Source organism: Schistosoma haematobium, chromosome 1 (genome assembly GCF_000699445.3).
Source record: "Schistosoma haematobium chromosome 1, whole genome shotgun sequence".
Lineage (NCBI taxonomy): Eukaryota > Metazoa > Platyhelminthes > Trematoda > Strigeidida > Schistosomatidae > Schistosoma > Schistosoma haematobium.
Window position 1 is genome coordinate 12,061,648 of NC_067196.1, and position 24,739 is coordinate 12,086,386.

Below are 24,739 nucleotides of genomic sequence, written 5' to 3' on the forward strand. Positions count from 1 at the left end.
GGTAACAAGTGTAAGTAAGTAAGTAAGTAAGTAAATAGGTAATTAATATTTTTAATGGATAAATTACAGTGTATACTGTATCCTAATGTGTAATATACATTTTTTTTATCAGACTGTAAGTGAATAAACTCATAAATGGTCTGCACTATTTATTTATTAGGTTTTTCAATAAATTAATGAACATAATGTAGAAATTTCTATCAGCGATTGACAGCAGTCGATGAGCTATCAAAAGATAAGTGAACTAATAAAATTGGATAACGATTTCGTCTTAACTATGTACCTCTCTTCGGAGTCCACCTAATGCGTCATATAAAGTCGATCTGTAGCTAGGTCAAAATATTCAACTCATTGTATTGGAAAACAAATTTACATACTTAAAACTGTAGTCGTCTCGTGATCTGACGCACTCATCAGTTATCGCTGTCTGATAGGATTAGCCTGACTATAGAAAAGGGTAAAGTTATTTCCACGATCATCCCGATTACGTTTCATCTATGTTTCAACATTTTATTTTACCATCCTGAGCCATCCTTTCACAATGATAATTTCCCTATCTATCTTTTGATGAATACTTAAGCCATTAACAATCAAACGATTAAACTTTCCTTGTTTTAAAAATTTTTTTAATACCTTTGTTTATTTAACCTCACTGTCACCATGTATAACAAGTTTATTATCGGTATTATTATCATCCTGTACAAATAAGTATATATATATATTTGCGATTGTACAGCTTTGAAAATGAATTCGCCGAAAAGAGAACTCTTCGCTGAACTAATCTTTCTTATTTAAAGTTATGTCACTAATTCTCTTTATAACCAATCTTGCAGTTACTCAGTAGTGATTATACGATCATATTTGTTGTATCAAATCATTTTACTCGATACTTTCTTAATTCTATTTACTAGACATGAGCAATGAGATCATGACAATTTTCAGTGTCGATAAGGCACACTAAAGAAGCTTTACAAAACAAAACGAAAGAGCTGTTACGTGTTTTCTGGCTTTCTGAAGTTCACCAAAAGATTTCAACACGCGATGCATCTTATCTTTAAAATTTATTTAAACCTTGTTAATGTCCGACTTAATTCATTAAGACTTTTCTTTTTTTGGGGAATACTTATGTGAAACATTTCCTTTCATATATATTTTGCTTCTACATATGCCTATATTTGGAATGTTTCTTGTAACTTACTACTGCCATATAACATTATATTCTTTAATATTCAAGAAATGTCACTAACTAATATTAGATACAATAAATTCCTATGTATATAAACATTCAAAACCTGCCAAGTTAAGCCTTTCATTAGCAAGATATATGTATAATTGAATAACCTATTGGGTTTAAAACAAAAAGTACTGGGTCTGAGTCATAAAGTGAGTGTCAACACACAGTTGAAGGTACACCCAGCTAAAAAGTGTCGGATACGACGAAACGAGCGTTGGAGTGCACTGCTAGCCAATATCAAACTCCGCTTGAAAGTGATTATAAGTTATGCATGCATTAGACAAACCCACTCAAAATAGAGATACACCGAAAGAGACTTATCAATTATAGTTGTTAACATCAACAACGGGAGATATAAACAACCCTTACAAATGAATTATGAACAATGATTAGTTTGAGTATAACCGTGATACATCATTTTTCTATATGTAATACATTGTATTATCCATTATTTAGTAGACATGGAAAAGAAACAATACTTGGGAAAACTCCCCCCACATTCATTTACCTTTACAACAATGACGTTTTTTATAATTCTTAAGAAGGTACTTACAACTGCAACAAAAAACTGATATCATTTAATAAATGGCTGAATACATTTCCACTTCAGTCTAAATTGTCTGGATCTAGTGAATGAATTTTATGACGTTTTATATTTTTATTGCCATACTATTAAAAACTGTCAGTTATAGATCATGCTTGTAATACCAAAACTAACCAAAACAAGAATTACTGAAAATTCATTCTAATTAGTTACAATACATGTTGAAGGTTAATTAATTTATACAGTTTGAACAGTTGAGATCATGAGTCAGTTGAAACTAGACCACTATGGAAAACCTGGAAGCGCTGGACGGCCGTTTCGTCCTATTGTGGGACTCCTCAGAAGTGCACATCCACGACCCCGCCTCGCAAGATTCGAACCTAGGAAATATCGGTCCCGCGAGCGAACGCTAGGTCCTAGGTTCAAATCCTGCCAGGCGGGGTCGTGGATGCGCACTGCTGAGGAGTCCCACAATAGGACGACACGGCCGTCCAGCACTTCCAGGTTTTCCATGATGGTCTAGCTTCAATCGACTCACGATTCCAACTGTTGAAATTACTACAATCTCCACAAAACCCCTTCTTATAAAGTTTGACTGAATTAGATAAGAATTTGGAACTGAACTGAAATAGATATATTTAAGTGAACTCAGCAGGTATTTTTTTGAGTGTAGCAAACACACAATTTTATTTAGACTATTGAGTGAGAAAATACTCACATGTATTACACTAATCGAACTCTATGTTTATTGAAGTTAATTGAAATTAGGGAAAATTAATTCCATAATCATTATAGTAGGATTTGCAGAGTTTGTAGAAATTTCATAGTTTAGATCCTCAACTGATCTTAGCTGGACCGTTTCGTCTTATTTTAGGACTCATTACTAGTAGCCTAGATGCTAGGTATTTACAGTCAGGGTGAAGGTTCTGTGTTCGATTCCAAAATGCAGATTCATGGATATGCTCCGCTGATTAGTCCCATTCAATGACGACGCAACTGTTCAGTTCTCTCAGGTTTTCAATGGTGGTCTAGCTAAGATGAGTTCGTGATTTAAAGTAAGAAAATTTCACAATTCCAAATTAATAATAATGACGATTGCCATATCCCACTGTATTTACCATTTCACATGTTTGCGTGAACACATAACTATAGAAAAGAATAAATGAACAACACGATCAAGGGTTATGGAATATGTGCATAGATGACTTCATAATCTATTAGTATCCATCGCTTCGAGAAATGTTAGAAGTAATCAACTATGTTCATTAACACCAAAACATATCAGCGAAACAGGTCACAACATTGACCTCAACACAACTTTTAACATGTTTTACGAGAATTGTTACAAGTTTTTCATTTGATAGAAGTTTTGGGTAATCGAGAAATTCAAACTTTTTTTATATATACATAAATAATTTCTTGTAACCTTAACTTTGTCCTGTTAATCTTTTAGTCACTTTATAGCTTAGAATGATCCGACAACTTTCTAACTTTTCCACATTATACTAGTTACGTGTTCTCTCCTATTAACAATTTTTTTCCATGTTCAACTTATTTGAACTTGATTAGTTTTCATATAAATAAATGCTGTGACAACTATATATGACTAGATTGTTCGAAATGTATAGCTCAAATTGATACGATATGTCACTTGAATGCTACTATATCTGGTCGTCGCTGATTGTTATGTCGTAAACGCTTATCACTTATACTCGAAATGAGGGACCTCTACAATTCACACAGCGCGAAAGTAAGAACACAAAGACTGGTACAAGCGATGATTCATTGACTCTCAAAGCACGATAACGACGACTCTAGTCGAAGATACACTCATCAATATATTGATTCGTACACCCATTTTGATTAATAATTAGGATGAAATCACATATATAACTGTTATGACCTTGGATCGCTTTTACCCCGTGATACTTGTTATGACTTGACCTTGGTCTGTGTAGTCTAAATTATGACCTTGACGCGTTAGGCTGAGTGGCTTAACCTTGAGTCTAATACGCGTGAGTTCGATTGGGGTAGAGAGAACTATTCTAAATCCTGATTGGTTGGCAAGCACGCGAGTGAAAGAAGACAAGACAGTTGGAACACTAAACTCTGGATTCTCTGAATTCGGATTACTACAAAAATGTACATGAATAAATAAGTGCATATCTTGACCACGACGTAGGATAATTTGGAAAAATACAGTTATGCCCGAAACAGGGAATTAGGGTAGAAATTATAGTGCAAAATATAATGTTTAAATTACAATATTTTTGGAACAAAAAAGGGTATGCTAGTGAATGATACATAGAACGAAAGCTCGTGTTATGTAGAATAAGATAGGGACAAAAATAAATATAAGTGTTTTACAGGTTTTGAATGAAATGCAATAACGTCCCAAGAAAATAGCTTTCGTAATTGTCTGGGCTTCTTAATTCCCCGTTCATAACACCTTCCCCCTTTAAAAAAAAAGAAAAAAAAATGGTTAGTTACTATATACAGGTAAGTGCTGAGATATCATCATTGATATCTTCCTTCGGAAACGTATGTTCTCCTCTTTGGGTCTACCTGTAGAATATCTGGTCTTCTGCGTTTCCGTGATGCTTTCCTAATAGGACTTTGTTCAGGTTGCGTGGTCTTCTGAGTCGCTGAGCATTTTATGTCAAAACTGTCCAGAATGATTCTCCACATTGAGTCTAATTTCTCGGTTTTCTGTGAAGTGCCAGCATTTTCCAGTATGTGGTTGACATGGCGTGTCCACTTCTGTCCTTCAACTTCCACCACATACATTACGTTCCCTTGTCTCTTAAGTATGCGTCCACTGGTCCATTGTGGAGGTGAATATCGGAAATCGCGGACGTATACTTTTTGATTTTTCTGGAAAATTCTGCGTTTCGCCCCATGATGGCGATCAAATTGGTTTTCCATCTTTCTGTTTCTTTTTCCGATGTCTCTTTGCTGTGGTTTCATGGCATCGAGGGCAGTTCTTACTTTTCTACCAAACATAATTTCTGCTGGGGACATTTGATTTGGTGTTGATGGGTTTGGAGTTGTTCTGTAGACCAAGAGAAAGTCATCAAGAATCTCCTCTATCTTTCCCTCCCCTTTTGCCTTCAGTAGCGCTCTTTTGAAGGTATCTACAAACCTTTCGGCCTGACCATTCGATTGTGGATGGTACGGAGGTGAACGGACATGTTTGACTCGAAACCTCTTGCAGAAATCTGAGAAGATGGAAGAAATAAACTGAGTGCCGTTATCTGTCACGAGAACATCTGGAACTCCAAAACGGGAGAATAACTGCCGTAGCTTCATGATAGTCTGTTGCGAAGTGATTTGATTTATAGGAAAAATCTCCGGCCATTTTGAATAAGCATCAACACAAACGAGGAAGTACGTACCCTGGAATGGGCCAGCAAAATCAACATGTATACGCGACCAAGGTTCTTCTGGAGATGGCCAGGAATGTAGTTCAGCTTTTCGTGGACACTTAGAAACCTCAGCACATTTTCTGCACGCACGCACGAAATCTTCGATGTGTTCATCGATATTAGGCCAATATACATAACTTCGAGCAATAGCTTTCATTCTTCCAGTACCTGGATGGGCTGTATGCAGTTGTTTCAGGACGAGTGAGCGTAAGTTATACGGAACCACTACGCGATCAGCAACCATTATACAGTCATTGACGATGGATAAAGATTGGCGTCGTTGATAATACTGTTTCAGTTCATGAGATGTTATACGTGGGGGCCAACCACGCTGGATAAATGTAGATAATCGTCTTAAGATAGGATCGCGGCGAGTGTGTTCAGCGATTCGAGCAGCTGTCACTGGAAGAATTTGTCGAAGATGGTTTATGTAAGATACGGACGACAATTGAGAGGAAGCAGAAGACTTTGATGTAGACATAACATTAGAAAGAAGTACATGAGATTCCGAAGTTTCACTAGCGCATACTTTGTCTGAAGTATTCGATTTGGAAATTTTATGAGAAGGTACTAAATCGGCGGTATTAGATTTGACATGGTGAGAACACATAACATTTGAATTGTTTGATTCAGAAAGATCATAAGAACATGTTTCATCAGAAGCATTTAATTCGTTAATATCCAGAGAGGATGATTCGTCGGAGACATTTGATTTAGAAATATCATTAGGGATTTGGATAGAATCATAGGAAACATTTTGAGAACATACCTCATCTAATAATTTATTCAAAATATCAACATGTGCAATCCAATCTAATCCCAATAGATCTAAATCGTGTCGATTTGTTAGATAACAAACATCTGTAAATTTACTTCCCATAAGTTGAACATTGCATAGGACCTCTCCTGTCAACTTTACTATGTCTCCTGACGCATTTCGGGCGACATGTTCTGTCGGTCGGATGGATGGGCATCCTAACTTGTGCCATGTGTTCTTTGAAATCAACGTGACATCAGAAGCAGTGTCTAACTGAAGTCGTATAAGTTTTCCATTTACTAATAAATTTACAAATTTCCGCCTATTTTTAAATCCAACTTTAAAGGTTGCAAACGTGGTTTTAATCTGACTATTTGATTGTTGCTTTGAATTTTCACTACGATGTTTAGTCTTGCGCTTATTTAACGAACAATGACCTTCTTTGTGGCCAATGCGATGACATTTGCGGCATTTATGATTCTTAAACGGACAGAATTTTGCAAAATGCCATGCTCCGCAGAACCAGCATGGTGATGGGGGGTTGGCAGGTTTTTTCATGCTTGTACAGTTTTGTTTCGATGATTTTATGGATCGGAGCGCATTAATTGAATCAGAACCGGAAGGTTTACCCTTCTGTTGCACCATCGCAGTGTCATGCTTGAGATTAAGTAACCGCTGACATTCGGTTGTGACCATTTGTAATGTCATATTTGGTTCTTGTTCAATGCGTACCAACATTCTGGTACGGACATCTGCATCTTCTTCATTCTTTAGACCACATATGAAAATCAAGCATTTAAATTGGTCCGCTGTGATTTCGTTTATTTTGAAGCGTTCGCACTGTCGATTTACCTTCCCGGCATACGTGAGATAATCGTCCTCTGGAGATTTCGTTATTTGGAAGCATTTATAGCGAGTATTAAATAATGAGGAGTGTTCATCGAAAATATCAGATAAAATCTGGACTGTATCTTTGAATGATACATCTCGTGGATTTTGCGGCAAGATAAAATTCACATATTTATTATATTCCTGTGTTCCCAGTCTTCTTAAGAGTAAGCGGACTTTTGCTGCGTCATCAAGATGCGAGCATTCAACGCGGAAAATATCTTCACAGCGGTGAAACCACGAACTGAAAATGACATTAGCTTCAGGATCATACTGGAATTCAGAAATAGAATTTATGATGCTTTCATGCTTATCTGATTGACAAGCTGAGGACGACTGTAATGAGAACATTCGTGCGAATGCATCCAAAAGCTTCGTCTGATTTGCCTCATTTTGTGCTTGCTGCATTTGAAGAATAGTTTTAAGGTCATCCAATGAAACAGGCATTTTGTACTGGATCAATCAATATAGGAAAGAAAAAAAATTCTCCGTCGCCAGTTGTTATGACCTTGAAGTTGAGGGTTCAAAACTTTTATCCACCCCGTCGCCAGTTGTTATGACCTTGGATCGCTTTTACCCCGTGATACTTGTTATGACTTGACCTTGGTCTGTGTAGTCTAAATTATGACCTTGACGCGTTAGGCTGAGTGGCTTAACCTTGAGTCTAATACGCGTGAGTTCGATTGGGGTAGAGAGAACTATTCTAAATCCTGATTGGTTGGCAAGCACGCGAGTGAAAGAAGACAAGACAGTTGGAACACTAAACTCTGGATTCTCTGAATTCGGATTACTACAAAAATGTACATGAATAAATAAGTGCATATCTTGACCACGACGTAGGATAATTTGGAAAAATACAGTTATGCCCGAAACAGGGAATTAGGGTAGAAATTATAGTGCAAAATATAATGTTTAAATTACAATATTTTTGGAACAAAAAAGGGTATGCTAGTGAATGATACATAGAACGAAAGCTCGTGTTATGTAGAATAAGATAGGGACAAAAATAAATATAAGTGTTTTACAGGTTTTGAATGAAATGCAATAACGTCCCAAGAAAATAGCTTTCGTAATTGTCTGGGCTTCTTAATTCCCCGTTCATAACAATAACAAATCACATACTGAGCATAATTCATGTCAATTGAATACAAATATATCATTTATTATACAGAATAGAATATCATACGAGAAAAGAAAACAAGTACTACACTGTATAGCCATCACGTTGAATCAGAACGGGAGTGATGTTGAGTAAATCAATCTAATTTTAACTTTTTTCCCATCAGATCACCTCCCTTTCTTTTTTTGAAGACTCACAGTTGAAATCCATCTTTAAATTTTATGACTTTATATTTTTTATCCCATCCTCGTTGCCACTGATGATTCTTTCCAAGTAAACACTTCTCCAGCTTTTCTTCTAATTTGCGACAGTGAAGTTCAATGTTCGAGTGTCATAATCGTAAACCGTATTCTGCGTTAATCAAATAGCGAAATTAACACAAATATAATAAATTTCTTTAAAATCAACCTTATCTTCTTGTTGTTTAAGTCAAAAAGGAACTAATAGTGTCAAATTGATGAATATTATGTAATTGAATATTTCATTATTAAATAACTTAAAGTATACAAACTGACCAATCAGAGAATAATATTTCATACCCAGTTTAACCAATCAGAATCAAGTGTTTTCTTCAAATAAATAACCGATACAATTATTTATTTAATTTATTTCATAAATCATAATTTAGGATACTTTAACAATTATATTCTTGGCAATTATTATGTAATATTTCTAATTCATGAATATTATGACCAGAATGTAATGCGGTTACCTATTCTTTTAAACAGGAATAATGAACAAAAACTTCTTATTAAACAATTGAATAACAATTTGATTTCATTTGAAAACATTGAATCATCAATTACTAATTACTTGAATCAAACAATCAAACTATTGAAACTAAATATTTTTATGATGGATCATTTAGAACAAGATAACATTGAAGCAATTAAATCGAACACTTTATTGAAATCAGAAGAAACACATTCTGTATCAAAACATTCACTGGTTCCATTGTCTCATTTAGTCAATACAAAACAAGTTAAAACAGATCCATTAGGTCTTGTTATTGCTAAACGTAAACGTAAAGAAATGGCTGATCCACAAATAGCCGAAGCAATATTGTCTGCATCGAAATTACCACCACCCATTGTACCAGAAACTACAAATTCAGTAGATGTTCCAGAAGAACTGTTACAAATATTAGCATTGGCTAAAGATTACGATAAAGATGATACAGAAAATATTGACTTTTTCAAGAATTACTCACTTATACAACCTAGAAAACCATTAAAGACTGAAGTGAATAATGTGACATACATGAAACGTGAACGTCTATGCAAGTTATCATCATTGAAAAAGTATTTCATTACTAAAGATTTCATGGAGGACACTGAAGAAACTCGAACTTTGGTACAAAATACTGTTCATACAGATGAAGAATGGTTTATGGAAAGTTTTTTACATGTATTGTGCATTTTACTGATCATAATTACATTACCATTGTCTTTGATATTTTGTTTAAAGGTGAGTTATTCATTCAACTATTTTCATAATGAATACAATGACTGTATTTCAACAAATGTTATTTACTTATTAGTTCACTTTGTTTGAATCCAACCTATATTTGGTTTCATGGCATTTGAATTTTTGATTTGGTTAGTTAAATGACTTGGATGGATTTGACGTTTTCAAGAAGGGGAAACTGAAGTTTCTAATCTCAGATTATTTACATTCTAAATAAAATATCTATAACCAGCTACCAGCTTTATTTCCTCTTACAGTCATAGATTTTCTTTCTGATAAGACCAATTGTTCAAAATCAATATAGAATAATAATCGTTACTTGATTTTGTTTAAAACGAATTCAGATGAAAATTTTACCACGAAGAAGCAAAACGATAACTTCAATTCAGAATAAGTGTAAAGCATTTGGCTTTCGTTTCACAACAAAATTAGTTAAATCAAAAACGTTACTAGATTTCCATTATATGTATACTTCCTTACTGAAACACTAACGACTAATGTGTGGATACCTATATTACGTAACGGTAAGACTTCCTACAAATAACCACGTGCAGTTCAATAAATTTAAGAGAAGGGGGTTGTGAAAATCTGTAAATGTCGTTATCATTATGAACCTTTACAGGTTTGACGGCTACTTAAAACATGGAGGTACTGAATAGCTAGTGTGTAATAGTATAGGACTCCTCAACAATGTGCATTTACCACTCGAACCCAAAACGTTAGATCTTGCACGTGAGAGCCTAATTTCTAGATCACTGACCCATAATCCAACTTTAGTTTTGATCCATGGTATGTATACATACGGCAAGGAGTTAGATAGATCATGATAACAAACGATTTCAGTATAAAGAATACTGAGATACATACTACTAATATATTTCTTTCTTAACTCACTATTGTGATGTAAGGTTCTTACATTTTGGAATAATTTATGACCTAAAGTTATTTAATATAGTATTTCTTTATTAAGTAACATACCCTGAAACTAAAAAAATTTATTACTTGTACAAATTAGGACTATATCATTTATAAAAGAAAAAAAAGGGAATTAAAGGAAATATCCTTCCGTTGTTAATAATGTTCCCAAAAAAGTGTAATAATCATTATGAACATTGGTACTGAGGTTAAAATCATCTTTTACACATAATCTGATATTGTCAATCATTAATAGTACAATAACTGAAGTAACCAAGGTGTGTGTATGTGTGTGTGCATTTACAACTATGCATAGAAGTAAATGTATATTTTTTATAACAATGGGTTATATTCTTAATTAAAATGGAAATAATACTGTCATGATGAAACCTTTAAAAAATTTTGTTAAGAAGCACATTTGCTAATAGTAAAATACAAAACTTATTTGATTGATAATTGTTTGCTTTTGTTCTGTGCTAATCAAGTGATGTGTTGAAAATTACGGTGAGATTATAATTTATGAAGGACCTTTGAGCGACGCTAGAGTGACCTTGAGAGTACCCACCTAATAACTACGACTAAATGAGAGTTATAAGCAAATGTGGGGAATTAAAATTATGATTTACAGTTGTTGGTTAAGGTTAGGAATTAGATTTAGAGTTTTCATCACGAACTGATATCAGCTATAATGCCAAGACTCTATGTATCGAAAATAGATGAGTGAATTTCGTGCCTGATTGGTTCGTCTACAAATTATAGTCTCGCCAAAATTACTCCGACCTTTGAGACAGTCCAAAAATGTAAACATGATTTATACAGCCTAAGTATTTATTGAATTAATAATTATGTATTTCGTAAATTCAATAGTTGGAGAAAGACTAAATTGACTAAGTGAACAATTTAATCCAAATAAGTTTATCACTTCATACAAAATGAATTGTCACAAATGAAATATTTTCTTAAAATTAACAATCTATCTAAAACAACACTAACACCATTGAATGCCGGCTTAATGACCTAGAGGTTAAGCATTCTTATGTGAGACTGAAGGTCCTGGGTTCGAGTCTCCCGAGTGTGGTCGTGGATGCGCGCTACTGAGGAGTCCTATACTAAGACAAAACGGCCGTTCAGTACTTCCAGATGGTCTAGCTTAGACCGAATCATAAATTCAACTGTGAATTGCTTTGTTCTCGCACACTATTCAGTGTGTGTTTTTTAATGATAATTAGGAAATTTAAGATTTACATACCCTCAATATTTATTTTATTGTTTTTCAAAGTTGTTGTCAAAACAAGACAACTTCATGAAAGAATTAGGAAAACATTAAACTATTGATACACATGAATAAATTTAAAAATGGGTTTTGTGAAGATGTTAGAAATTTCAATGGGTAAATTATCATGAGTCAATTGAAGCGAAACCACCATGGAAAACCTAAAAGCACTGGACGACCTTTTCGTTCTAGTATGCGACTCCTCAGCAGTGCGCATCCACGATCCCGCACCCCGCGAGATTCGAACCCAGGGCTTCATGGATTGGTTAAAGTTAGACATTAACACCGTCGGATACCGGCTCAGTGGTCTAGTTGGTTAAGCGCCTGGCACGAGACTGATAAGTCCGTCTAGTGCTTCCAGGTTTTCCATGGTGGTCTAGCTTCAATCGACTCATGATTTCAACCAGTGAAACACATGAATAAATTTCAGAGAAACGATTGTTTTTTTTTGCTTGTTGAGCCATGATTTGCATAAAAATTCTATTGTTTCAACCGTTTAAACTATTAATAATACCGTTTAATTTTCTATAAAGAAAATGGCTTTACACTAATAATCATTGAATTAACATCCCAGGACAAAATGTACCTCATTTACTGATTAAGCTTTGTTTGAGAGAATTGGGCAGTGCAATAGATATTATCAACAACTAAGTGACAAAATTACATAATGTTAACTCTGTCATTATAGAGTTGCAATACTGATTTAAAGCTTTGATCTTCTTAGAACATGACTAAAAGTATTCTTTTTAACGATTGGACTATTTGTAGGTGAACAGTATCTAAGGAAACATCTAAGTTAATTAAATTTAAATGACACTACCCTGTTTTAGTGTATACTAGACGTACTCTTTAAGCAGACAGAAGAAAATAAAAAAGGTGACTTTTAATTCTACACATATATGCCGGTAGATTTGCATGATAGTAGTTACATATAGTTTTATATATCGGATTGTTTTGAAAGGTTTGACATTTCACTAATCCATTGAGTAATTGATAAAATTTTATTTCAGTATTATATCCAACACAAGTGGGGACAATCAAATGTATTTAAATACAAAATTATAGAATCATTCAGTAAAATCTGATAACAGTATATACTTCATTTGTAAAATGTCAATCAATCGTCTCACACTTCACTGTTCCTTCATTTCCACACCAATCATTATCTGTTCTCATTGTCTTTTCTTTGATCTTCTTAACCTTCTACTGCCAGGTATTTCACTTTCAATTGATAGTACATACCACTTATATCTGTCGACATCAGTAACACACACCACAGTCTTCATTCGATAACTGTAAACAGGTCGAAGATTTGACATCATTCTATTGGAAAACGTAAAATCCGATCCATTTCAGTCCAATTTTATACTTTAAATCAAACTTCTACAGTTTAATAAGATATACGTTAGGTAAGCATAAGAAAAATTGTGGATTTTTTTAAGACATAAAGTAGCTGCTATTCAATAATCGATATAATTTGGAAAAAGGATGTTAACCTGTAAATTATGAACATCTAAAATCTTTTTCTTAAAAAATGATAGTCTTTATAAAAGTAGATCTTTGTTTAGCAATTTGGGAAACATAAATATACGGATGAACTTTTTGAAGTAGAAAACACCAATAACAATTCACTTAGTATTGTTTAATTGAATCTTTCCATTGATGTTTAGCAACGCAATTGATCGGTCTCTTATTGGCTTACGTGCGTGCTGTGCGCATTCCCTCGATATTGATTTAAGTGGACATCAACTCTGGGATGTAGTTGCATTCAATTGACGAGTCCCGAATGGGACGAAACGTACGTCCTGGATTCCACTGATAGCCACTATACATCTTTGCTTAGAATGCTTGAGAATCAAGGCAGTATCGAGGAAATACACATAGTATGCACATATGCCAATAACAGACTGATCAATTGCAGTCATAAACATCAATGAGAAGATTCAAGTAAATAATACCAAGTGAATTTAAACTCCACCCCATCGCACAAGCAAGTGGCTATCAGGACTCAGTAGCTAAGTGGATAATGTGATGGCGTTTGAACCAAACGGTACTGGTTTCGAGTCCCGGAGTGGACATCAACTCTGTGATGCAGGTACATCCAGTTGATGAGTCTCAAATAGGAGGAAACGTGTGTCCTGGATTCCACTACTAGCCACTAGCCATCTTTACCAATAACAATGCCCACAGTTAGAAATAAATGCATGTAGATCAGGTTTTTGTACATCGTATATTTCAAGAGTATGTATTAACGAATAACTCAAACAATAGTTTCGCACTCAAAACTGATTTAATACAAAAAAAATTTTACGCATCTACCTTGTGTTGTACAAAAGTGTAAAAGTGTATATACTAAGGTTTATTGAAGCCTTAGCCATACGAAAATTGTTTTCACATTATTTTCTTTATTATCATTGTCTCCCTTTCACCCTCCATTTCCAGTCTAGTTGGCCTTTTATTTATATATATATAAATATTCTTAACACGTATATTGTGTGTGATTAGATTGTTCGAAATATATTGCTCTACTATATCACGTAGTTCTAATAATCTTCGTCTTCTTACTACACTATCCAAATTTACCAAAAAGGATTATCATCGAATAGATTTTATTCTTTGAATCTATTTCTATATGTAAGCAAAGATGGATAGTGGATAGCAGTGGAACTCAGGACTCACGTTTTGTCCTATTTAGGACTCATCAGCTGAATGCAACTGCATCCCAGAGTTGATGTTCACTTAAGGCAATATCGAGGCAGTGCTAACAGTATGCACATATGCCAGTAAGAGACTAATCAACTGCAGACATAAACATGAATGGAAAGATTCAAGTAAACAATATCAAGTGAATTTATTTCTATATGTAACTAAACGATCTTTTACCGAATAGTTGTCAAACCTTATGATTTATGTACTCAAAAACTTAAATAAGAATAATTTTATTATCTACTCTGGATATCTGCGCTTGAATTTACAATCTTCAAGACAATTATCTCAATAAATATGTCATCATATCATTTCATTGTTCTTCAGATTTACCGGAAATTATTTAGTCCTTTTTTTTCCACATAAAATCGATGAAATGATACCATAGTTGAATTCCTTTTGTTCCCCATTATTCATTTATAAATTCATTTCTTTTCATTCATAATAGACAAAACATTGAATTCACTTGGTTCAGTTATTTGTTTTTGATTCATTTATAAATATTGACCAAGATTTGATGGACTAATATTTTGATATTGTGTTTAATCATAATCATTCGTTGTGAAGAGAAATTTTATGACACATACACAATATTACTCATTTATCCTTTAAATATTCTTATAATAATAAGTAAATGATTTTTTTGATTGAGATCATGAACCGATTGATGTTAGAACACCATTGATAACCTGGAAGCATTGGACGGCCGTCTCATTCTATTATAGGACTCTTAAAAAGTGCGTATACACGCTCTCGTCTCACGGGATTCAAACCCAGGATTTATCGGTCTCACGTGCAAATACTTAACCTACTGGACCATTGAGCTGGTCGGCATCCAACGGTGTTAATGTCTAACTTCAACCAATCCACGAAACCGAGCGACTATCTTCCATTGTACTGATGTAGATACTTGTCTCTACCTAACATGGATTAGTGGGATCGTGGATGCGCACTGCTGAGAGATCCCATACTACGATTAAACCGCTATACAGTGCTTCCAGGATTTCAATGATGGTCTAACATCAATCGGTTCATGATCTCAATCAAAAACTTAACAATCTTCACAACCTCATACTGAAAATGATTTCCTAATCGATTTTTGTTCATAAAAAAATTGTAACACGATTACTGGCGAAAAGGTTTTTCTTGTTTTATCTTGTGTTATCTAATAAGAAACATTGTGAATCTACAAATAATTATTCTGATATTATATTGTTAGGAAATATAGTTGAATGTCTCTTAATTGTAAATACTTATGAATTTAAAAAAATACGACAATTTAGCTTGTTGAGTATTACTGTAGTGAACGAGACTACAGAAGTGGGGACAATCGAATGTATTTAAATACAAAATTATAGAATCATTCAGTAAAATCTGATAACAGTATATACTTCATTTGTAAAATGTCAATCAATCGTCTCACACTTCACTGTTTCTTCATTTCCACACCAATCATTATCTGTTCTCGTTCTCTTTTCTTCGATCTTCTTAACCTTCTACTGCCAGGTATTTCACTTTCGATTGATGATACATACTACTTATATCTGTCGACATCAGTAGCACACACCACATTATTGTTAAATTTGTGGTTTTATTGTACCTAACTTATTCATATCGTCTGAGTATTATATTCAATTGAATGTATTTTCATAATTGTAGTTACGTTTCACTCATAAATGATCAGGAGACAGGAATAAACGTTATAACAGATATTTTTTTAATTGTATGTATAACAAAATAAACATTTAATTGAGTTTTAGACTTAATCCTTCGCTTCTCATAATTGCTTATTGTAGAACGGGATATTAATTTTATACTCTACTGAAATACTCCCTTTTTTATTTGGAGAATATCATACTTATATTCAAGCTAATAGGTACTTGATAATAAGAAAAGTAACCAGAACATGTTCACTCTACCTGATATTTCCGTAACATTAATGATCAATGTGGAATTTGCTGACTCAGTTGTAGTATATTTATTACTGTAAATCAATATGCGCACAGAATATCAACAATCTTTGAAACTGCCTAATAATGATGATATTTGTGGATTATTCTCTTTGATGCAAATGACCTAGTATTGTATGAAACCATAATTCTAAGGGAAATTTAATCATTGATAAGTAGTTTTAACAGTTTAGTTGATTGTATTTTTGTCAATTCGAAATGTTTGCTTCTACAGTTTGTGGATACAATATCAAATCGACAAAAAGAATACAAACTTAATATGGAATTGAAAAAAGTATTTAATGTATAAATAATTCTAGAGGTTAAGTGTTCTCGAGTGAGACCGAAGGTCCTGGGTTCGAGTCCTGCGTGTGAGATCGTGGATGCGTACCAATGAGTTGTCCCACACTAGGACGAAACGGCCGTCCAGTGCTTGCAGATTGTCAATGATGGTCTAGACTAGAGAAACTCATAAATTCAACCATTAATATATAAATAAGTGATTTACATTTATATAGTGAGTTGTACGAAAATTTAGGTCATCTGTTTTTCAAATATTGCGTGCAACTCAAATACATATTTTACATTTGTTTGTGTTGAATAGTTATAAAGGCAAATTGTAAATATACTCATAAGCTTTCATAGATGTATTACAAATGATAACAATAATAACTACTGCGGAACTCAATAAAAAACATTGTAGTTGTTGGCAACTGTTTATTTTAATATAATTTTCGACAAAATCAGATATATATATATATATATATATATATATATATATATATATATATATATATATATATATATATATATATATATATATATATATATTGGTTATCAAATACCAAATATGTAATTGATGGCAAAAAAGGGTGTAGAAGTTGAACTAATACAAAACTTTATTGATTAAATATGGGTTACTGATAGTCGCTGTTGAAATTATTCTTATTATATATTGTAAATCATTACAGTTCCATAATATGTTCAGGTGACATTTATTGTAATATTGAACAAGTGCTCCTGAGATTCCTGTACTGTAACAATATTTAGTGTTATTCAGTGAAGCTATTCCTAATCAAGTATTATAGAAAATATTAAAAAGTTTTCATATTTTTAATGGTAAGACTTTTATTTATGGAGGACATTTGAGCGAAGCTAAAGTGAGTTTGAGAACATCCACCTACTAAATGAGGGTAAATGAGGGTTGTAAACCAGTGTGAGAAATTCGAATTATGATTTACAATTGATGGTTAGCGTTAGGATTTAGATTTCGAGTTTTCATCATCAACTAACATCAGTTAAAGTTCAAAAACGCTATTTAATTAAGTGGGTGAAAGAATTTTGCGCCAAACTCCAAGATCTGTTATCTTATATCTGATTGGTTCATCTATAAATTATAGTCTCGCGTTTTTATTAGAATAACATACACAGAAGTGAACAATAATATTTGTTTTATTAGTATGAGGTTGTGGAGATTATTAAGTTTTTGATTGAGATCATGAACTGTTTGGCGTTAGACCACCATTGAAATCCTGGAGTCACTAAACGGCTGTTTCGTCCCAATGTGGGACTCCTCAGCAGTGCGCATCAACGATCCCACTTGCAGGATTCAAACCCAGCATCTTCATGATCTCAATCAAAATCATAATAATCTCTACAACCTCATACTGATAGTTAACACGTGCTTACCGATGACTAGCTTTGCGAGGGAATTCTCGTAGTTCTAGTGGAAAGCCGTGACCAGTGGAAATAGTCCATGTCGGGCAGAGACAGGTATCTACCTCAGATGATGGAAGATAGTTGCTCGATTTTGTGGATTGGTTGAAGTAAGATATTAACACCGTTGGATGCCGGCCAGCTCAGTGGTTCAGTTGGTTAAGCATTCGCACGCGAGACCGATAAGTCTTGGGTTTGAATCCCGCGAGACGTGACCGTGTATACGCACTGTTGAGGAATCCTATAATAGAATGAAACGGCCGTCCAATACTTCAAGGCTTTCAATGTCGGTCAAACATCAATCGGTTCATGATCTCAATCAAGAAAATATTATTATTATACACCAGTAAAGTTAACAATTCTTTCCTTAGAGATATTAAGAAAATGATTGTAGTTAACATAAACAGTCACGTTGAAATTGTTATTAACTTATTATTCTATTCTGTTGTATATCTATTATTACTATAACATTAGAATAAGTTTTCTATGTTTAGATTTATTTTCAACAGAATAGATAAAGAATTATATAGTTTTGTCTTCTCATTTCTTTCTAGTGTTTATACACAAAGACAAAGAGAAGTAATTCTTTCATTCAAAGAGTCTAGTTGATAATATAATTAGATTAATGTCATATATATATATAATGTACAGTAGTTTAATGTCAAATTTTGCATCTTAATCAACTACCACATGGATGATGTCGGTACTCTTTTCTTTGTGTTCATGACAATATTATGATCCTAGAAATTATTTAAAAAATGACAGATGGTTTGACTTAAGTTATTCCGGGTTTCTTGGTTGTAGTAATAATAAAAATTTAAATAAAACATTAGGGATGAAATAGCATAAGATTATCGTTCTTTGATGTGTTTGTATATTTTTATCTTATTTATTTAAACACATAAATATTGGTACAAGGAAGCATCAAATAGATATGCGTCACATAAATCATTCGTTTTGTGTGAGGGCTGTGAAACTGCCCAGGTGCCCAAACCTAGACAGATGAATTTCTTAGGAGGCCACATCTGGAGCCTTCGACCCAAAGGTCTGATCCACAAGTCAGTGGAGCAACGTCGAGTGATGCAGTCCCATGGTAGACGGTGACCAATAATTGGTTCATACGCCGTTTGTTTCTTCGGGATCCTAGAGCTCATGTGCACCATTGGTTTGGAATCAGGGTTTTTCAACTCCTGTATGTGGATCCTCCATATCAACCAACCCGGGTAAAGTACGGGGCATCCGCTTTTCATCCTTTCAATTTCGTAAACAACACCTTGCCGCAAGAAGTCAATGAGTAGGACTTCACTGGTAGTGGTTTTATACGTGTGGCCGTGTGTGAGCATTTGGAGAGGGGAAGCTAACTTTCCCCACTCTCGGCCGTACCAGAGCATTTAGGGGCGTGTCTATATGTCGCTATACTAAATTTGTAGTTGATATTCATGTGATATATTCATTAAGAGTATCAGACTGTACTTTGATGTGCGCATTATATATAAAAATATTACATAGTATGTGAAGTTAAATAAAGTATACATTTCATTCTTATAGTATAGGATTACAGAAGTATTTTTCAAGTGTTCACAAAGAGAATACTTCAGCGTTTATGATAATAAGATTATTATACGTACAGAGAGAAGATCCATCCCACAAGCAGATGGTTATCGGAACTCAATAGCTAAGTGGATAACGTGATGGCGTTTGAAGCGAACGGTACTGGGTTCGAGTCCCGGAGTGAACATCAACCCTGGGATGCAGGTGCATCCAGCTGACGAATCCCAAATAGGACGAAACGCGGGTCCTGGATTCCACTTCTAGCCACTACCCATCTTTGTTTAGACAGAAGATCCATAATGAAATCAATATTTAGATTTTACGTTCCATAGAAAGAAATGACATATTCAATCTTTTGTCTTGTTATACTTTTAGTTGTTTCTTCAGTTATTTGATCTTTTCAAGTTTAAATAAACTGATTAACTTTTCACTCTTGTAACTGCGTACGTAGATAATAATAAAAAATTGTGTGTTTTTGTCAAGAACGAACAATCTATATGTCATTTGCTTTTAAACTAAAAAAATGTGTTACATAAGTAGGAAAAACAATTAACATTGATATGTATCAGAAGGGGTTTTGTGGAGATTGTAGTAATTTCAATAATTGAGATCATGAGTCAATTGAAACTAGACCACCATGGAAAACCTGAAAGCACTGAACGGCCGTTTCGTCCTATTGTGGGACTCCTCAGAAGTGCGCATCCACGACCCCACCTCGCGGAATTCGAACCCAGGAACTATCAGTCTCGCGCCAGGCGCTTAACCAACTAGACCACTGAGCCGGCATTCAACGGTGTTAATGTCTAACATTGATATACTAGTTTAAACATAATTTTCTGACTGAACTGTTCAAATTTTGAAATACATTGGCAAAATGAAAAAAAATCAAACAGTAATATGCTTCCAGATTTTGAATGGTGACCTAACATTGATCGGTTCATGATCTTAAGTAAGATTCAATAACCTCCACAATCGTATACTCTGGCTAGCGTTTTTCCGGTTAGCGTTTTTTAGCGATTTAGTTTTCTACGGGTTTGGGTCGCTAACCCCATGCACAACCCTCCTTCTTTATCCGGGCTTGGGACCGGCAGTAGCCCCCGGAGGGACTCCAGGCGAAGTTACAATCGTATTCTAAGAAATATATTTTCTTTCCCTTACTCCTCATGTAATATAACTTTTTCAACCCATACAGTCTGCAAAAATTGAATAATACGCTACAGAAAATGTTATGTAAAATAATTTAACTTGTTTGTTTAGAATACACTCCAAGTATATGAATATCAACTTACAAAACATTTATTTCGCCTAGAGACTCATTTTTATTATATCCCTTTAAAAATGTTTAGGTTATTTTGAATTTATCTTCTATGAAAGTTGTCCCATATAATTTTGTTTTTCTTATGGGATAAAATGATTATAAATGGAATGAGACTGAAAAACTTATTGACTGTGACGTGTTTTATTGAGATCATAAGTGGATTTAAGTTAGACGATCATTGAAAATCTGAAAGCACTGAATAGCTGTTTTGCCCTAGTATAATATTCTTCAACAGTACCTAACCAGGGCTGTATAACAGAGGGTCGAACGCTCAGCTGAAATCCATTGGTGTACTTGTTCATATCCAGTTGTTTCACGACTGAGAGACTATTTCCACTGTCCTCATCTCCAATATACTTGAATCATTAGTAATGAGTTGAATGTCATTGTCATGTAATTTAGGTGACCAAACATTATGTGGATAACTCATTTGATTTATTTAATTCCAGTATAGAGTTTTGGAGATTATTAAGTTTTTGGTTGAGATCATGAATAGATTGATGTTAAACCACCATTGAAATCCTGGAAGCACTGGACGGCTGGTTCGTCCTAATATAGGACTCCTCAGCGGTTCGCATCCATGGTCATGCTAGCGGCATTCAAACCCAGAGCCTTCGGTCCTGCGCGCAAACGCTGAACCTCCAGATCACTGATCCGGCATCCAACGGTGTTGATGTCCAACCTCAACCAATCCACGAAATTGTGTGACCATCTTCCATTGTACTGGCTAATTTCATTAGTTGTATCAAGTAATATCACTGAACTTTGAAAAAGCATTCCAATGACTAAATAAGCTTTTACAGTGGTTCTCAGAATATGAATACACTTTGTGCATGATGTGATATGTTTTTTAGATAATATTTCAAATATACGGTAATTTCCCACTCTGTTGAAAACCGAGAAATTTATATCTACAGATAATTATGTATGTATAAATTATATGTATAGATTAGATGGTACCTGTAAAGGGAAACGTTTATTACAGAACGTCTCCGTTAGTTGAAGTGAACTTACAAATTAAGTTACCTTGTTGCTATATCAACCAATTTTCAAAGTTTTGAAATTTACATTTAATTAGGCTTGAAATTATGGTATTTTTCAAAATATCGACTTGAGTTTTACTTATCTAATGAGGGTGTGGTTGGTACAGTTAATTGAAATTGTGTTATATTTAAATTCACGTGATGTTGTTAACTTGTATCTTCCCATTGTTATTTAGGACTGTAATTGATCAGTCTCTTATTGGCATATGTGCACCCTGTGAGGACTGACTTGATGTTGCCTTAATTCATAAGCGTTTTAAGCGAAGATCGATAGTGGTTAGTAGTGAAATCCAGTTTGACACGCGTTTCTTCCTATTTGGGACTCTTCAGTTGGATGTGCCTGCATCAACTTCGAGGTACAGGTTCATCCAGCTAACGAGCCCCAGATGGGACGAAACACGCGTCCTAGATTCGTCTGCTAGCCACTATCTATCTTCGTAATATATTTATCTTGATAAGTATCTTAATCAAATAGATTTTAACAAAAATACAAGTGTAAAAGGAATGACACATCATCAATAATACTGTATTCCAAACATTTGTACTGATATGTTAAATGATTTTCTCGAAAAGAACCTAAAGTGGAAATTCCCATTTTGACATTGAAACTGAAAATACATTTCTTCGATTTAATTATTTTATTTGTACTAAATATCAACTCGGGAATTTTCACTATACTGAAATCTATTAAAAAAACATTTGCATTCAAGATTCGCAACGAGTATCTCAAGTACAGCGCAACGCTGATTGAAAAAAACGTAAATGTTAATTTTATAAAGGAGTGCATGGTTACCAAACTTGTATCGAAAAGTATATAACTGAAAAAAACCCGTTAAATTCCAAACATAAGTTTCCATTGTTTACCGATGACAAAATACAATCCATTACTGTTATAAAATACCCACCAAGAAATGGATTAATTCCTACTTTCAGTATATATCAATATAGACGATGAAAGGTATGTATAGTTCTTATTGTAACAGTACATCAGTAATTACAACCTCAATAAACGTATACAATTAAGACAATACAAGTTGACACTTTTTGTCATAGTGACTAATTTACAGAACTCCTATTGCTTATACGAGTTAATAACAGATCAGTTGGTAATTCGTGTTTTGAAAAAGTCCCATATTGTGATTTAGAACAACAACAATATTCAATAATAACTTTCATCTAAATTTGATCGAATAGTTTCACAATATCTGGGCACCGATTTGATGTGAAACATTAAAGAGGAAGAATGTATTTGTAAAAATTCAACGAATAAAATTTGAAGTAAATCCATCGTTTCGCCTAACAATCTGGTTCAAGCTTTTTTAAGGAAAATATAATCAAACATAAAAATTATCGAAATGCTGGATTTACTTCAAATTCATTCAGTGAGATTTTACAAATACATTCTTCCTCTTTAAGTAATATTGTTTTCTCTTCAGGTTCTACAATTATATATAATTGTACAAAATGAGGTGGTCATTCTAAGTCACGAAGAAATCCCTGTTCATGCGTCTACAATTCAGAAGGGATGCGGCTAGTGAAATACTAACTCAGAGATTACGTAGGACAATACAAAAGTCTTTTAACGCCGGAAAACTGCGATTAGTATTTTATACGCGCCCAATGGTTACACCGAGGCTAAAAGATGAATTACCTAGAATGACCATCTCATTTTGTATTCATCAGTTCGACTGCTCCTGTGGAGCGGGTTATATTGGTCGAAGTTCTAGAAATTTATATTTTCGTGCTCGTGAACACCTTCCAGAGTGGCTAAACAAAGGTTTGATGAAGAAAGTGAACACCTCAATATTGGCCCATTTAGTACAAACCGGTCATAGTGCCAGTATAAACCAATCTTTTTCAATTATTTATAAGGTCAGTAAATTTTTGCCAAAACTGGTTAGACTGAAAGTCCTTCAAACAGCTGAAGCAGTAGCCATCCGGATGAAGAAACCGGAGCTATGCGTACAGAAGAAATATATTCAACCACTCCTCCTCCCCTGGCCAACATCAAGGCCAATTAATCAATCGTAATCTTAACTACTGAATGACCTAATTCGACAATGACTTTTCGTAGTCAATTGTGATTGTCTCTGTTATCTTTATTCATAAATCTTTGTCTTTATTATTATTATTACTATTATTATTATTATTATTATTATTATTATTATTATTATTATTATTATTATTATTATTATTGGTTAAACATCATTAATCTCCCCTATACATGATTCATTCACTTCGCATACATCCCTCCGTATTACGTCTTACTCATTTGATCGAATTGTAATTGCACTATTATTTCTCTCTCACATGCTTTAAACAATGTGCTTTGCCCTTAACCTGGCCATTTTTTGGATTATTAATTTGGATATAGAATTGTAGAACCTGAAGAGAATTTATCGAAAAGAATATTCTTCGTTCAAATATTAGTCTTTTAATATGACGGGAATCTTTAAACGAATAAAATATTGTTTTCGATACGATTCACATCAAGCTTTACTGTTATATACAGTAATATTTATATGCATATACGAAATTACTAAACCAATTAAGGCAGTTTATGAATCAATGATAATAGTGGAATGGATTACATAAATAAGTGAAAAGTACAAATTGGTAGTGTGATGACAGGTGTACTGATTGTGATAAGGATAATAAAGGCTTGTATCTATGTTTCACAGTGGGAATCAGGTCAATGAATTGAAAAATATAGACACTGAAATAACATTCATAAAAAAATATAAGATTACGTAATAAAAAGTGTTCAGAAAAGAATAGGGTGGTAGGGGGTGAAAAAAAATAAACAGAGGAAGAGTATGGAAAATAATAATAA

At 33.9% G+C, this 24,739-nt stretch overlaps 1 protein-coding gene across 1 annotated transcript in view; it reads left to right on the forward strand.

The window, feature by feature from the left end:
• Positions 1-8,670: 8,670 nt before the first annotated feature.
• MEC2_2 (Mechanosensory protein 2) overlaps positions 8,671-24,739 on the forward strand; it is a gene marked incomplete at its 5' end in the record, with an annotated part of 32,339 nt that continues 16,270 nt past the window's right edge. Inside the window, one exon of the mRNA XM_012943817.3 lies at positions 8,671-9,435. Coding sequence (XP_012799271.1) covers positions 8,671-9,435 — 765 coding nt within the window. The remainder of the gene's footprint in view (positions 9,436-24,739) is intronic.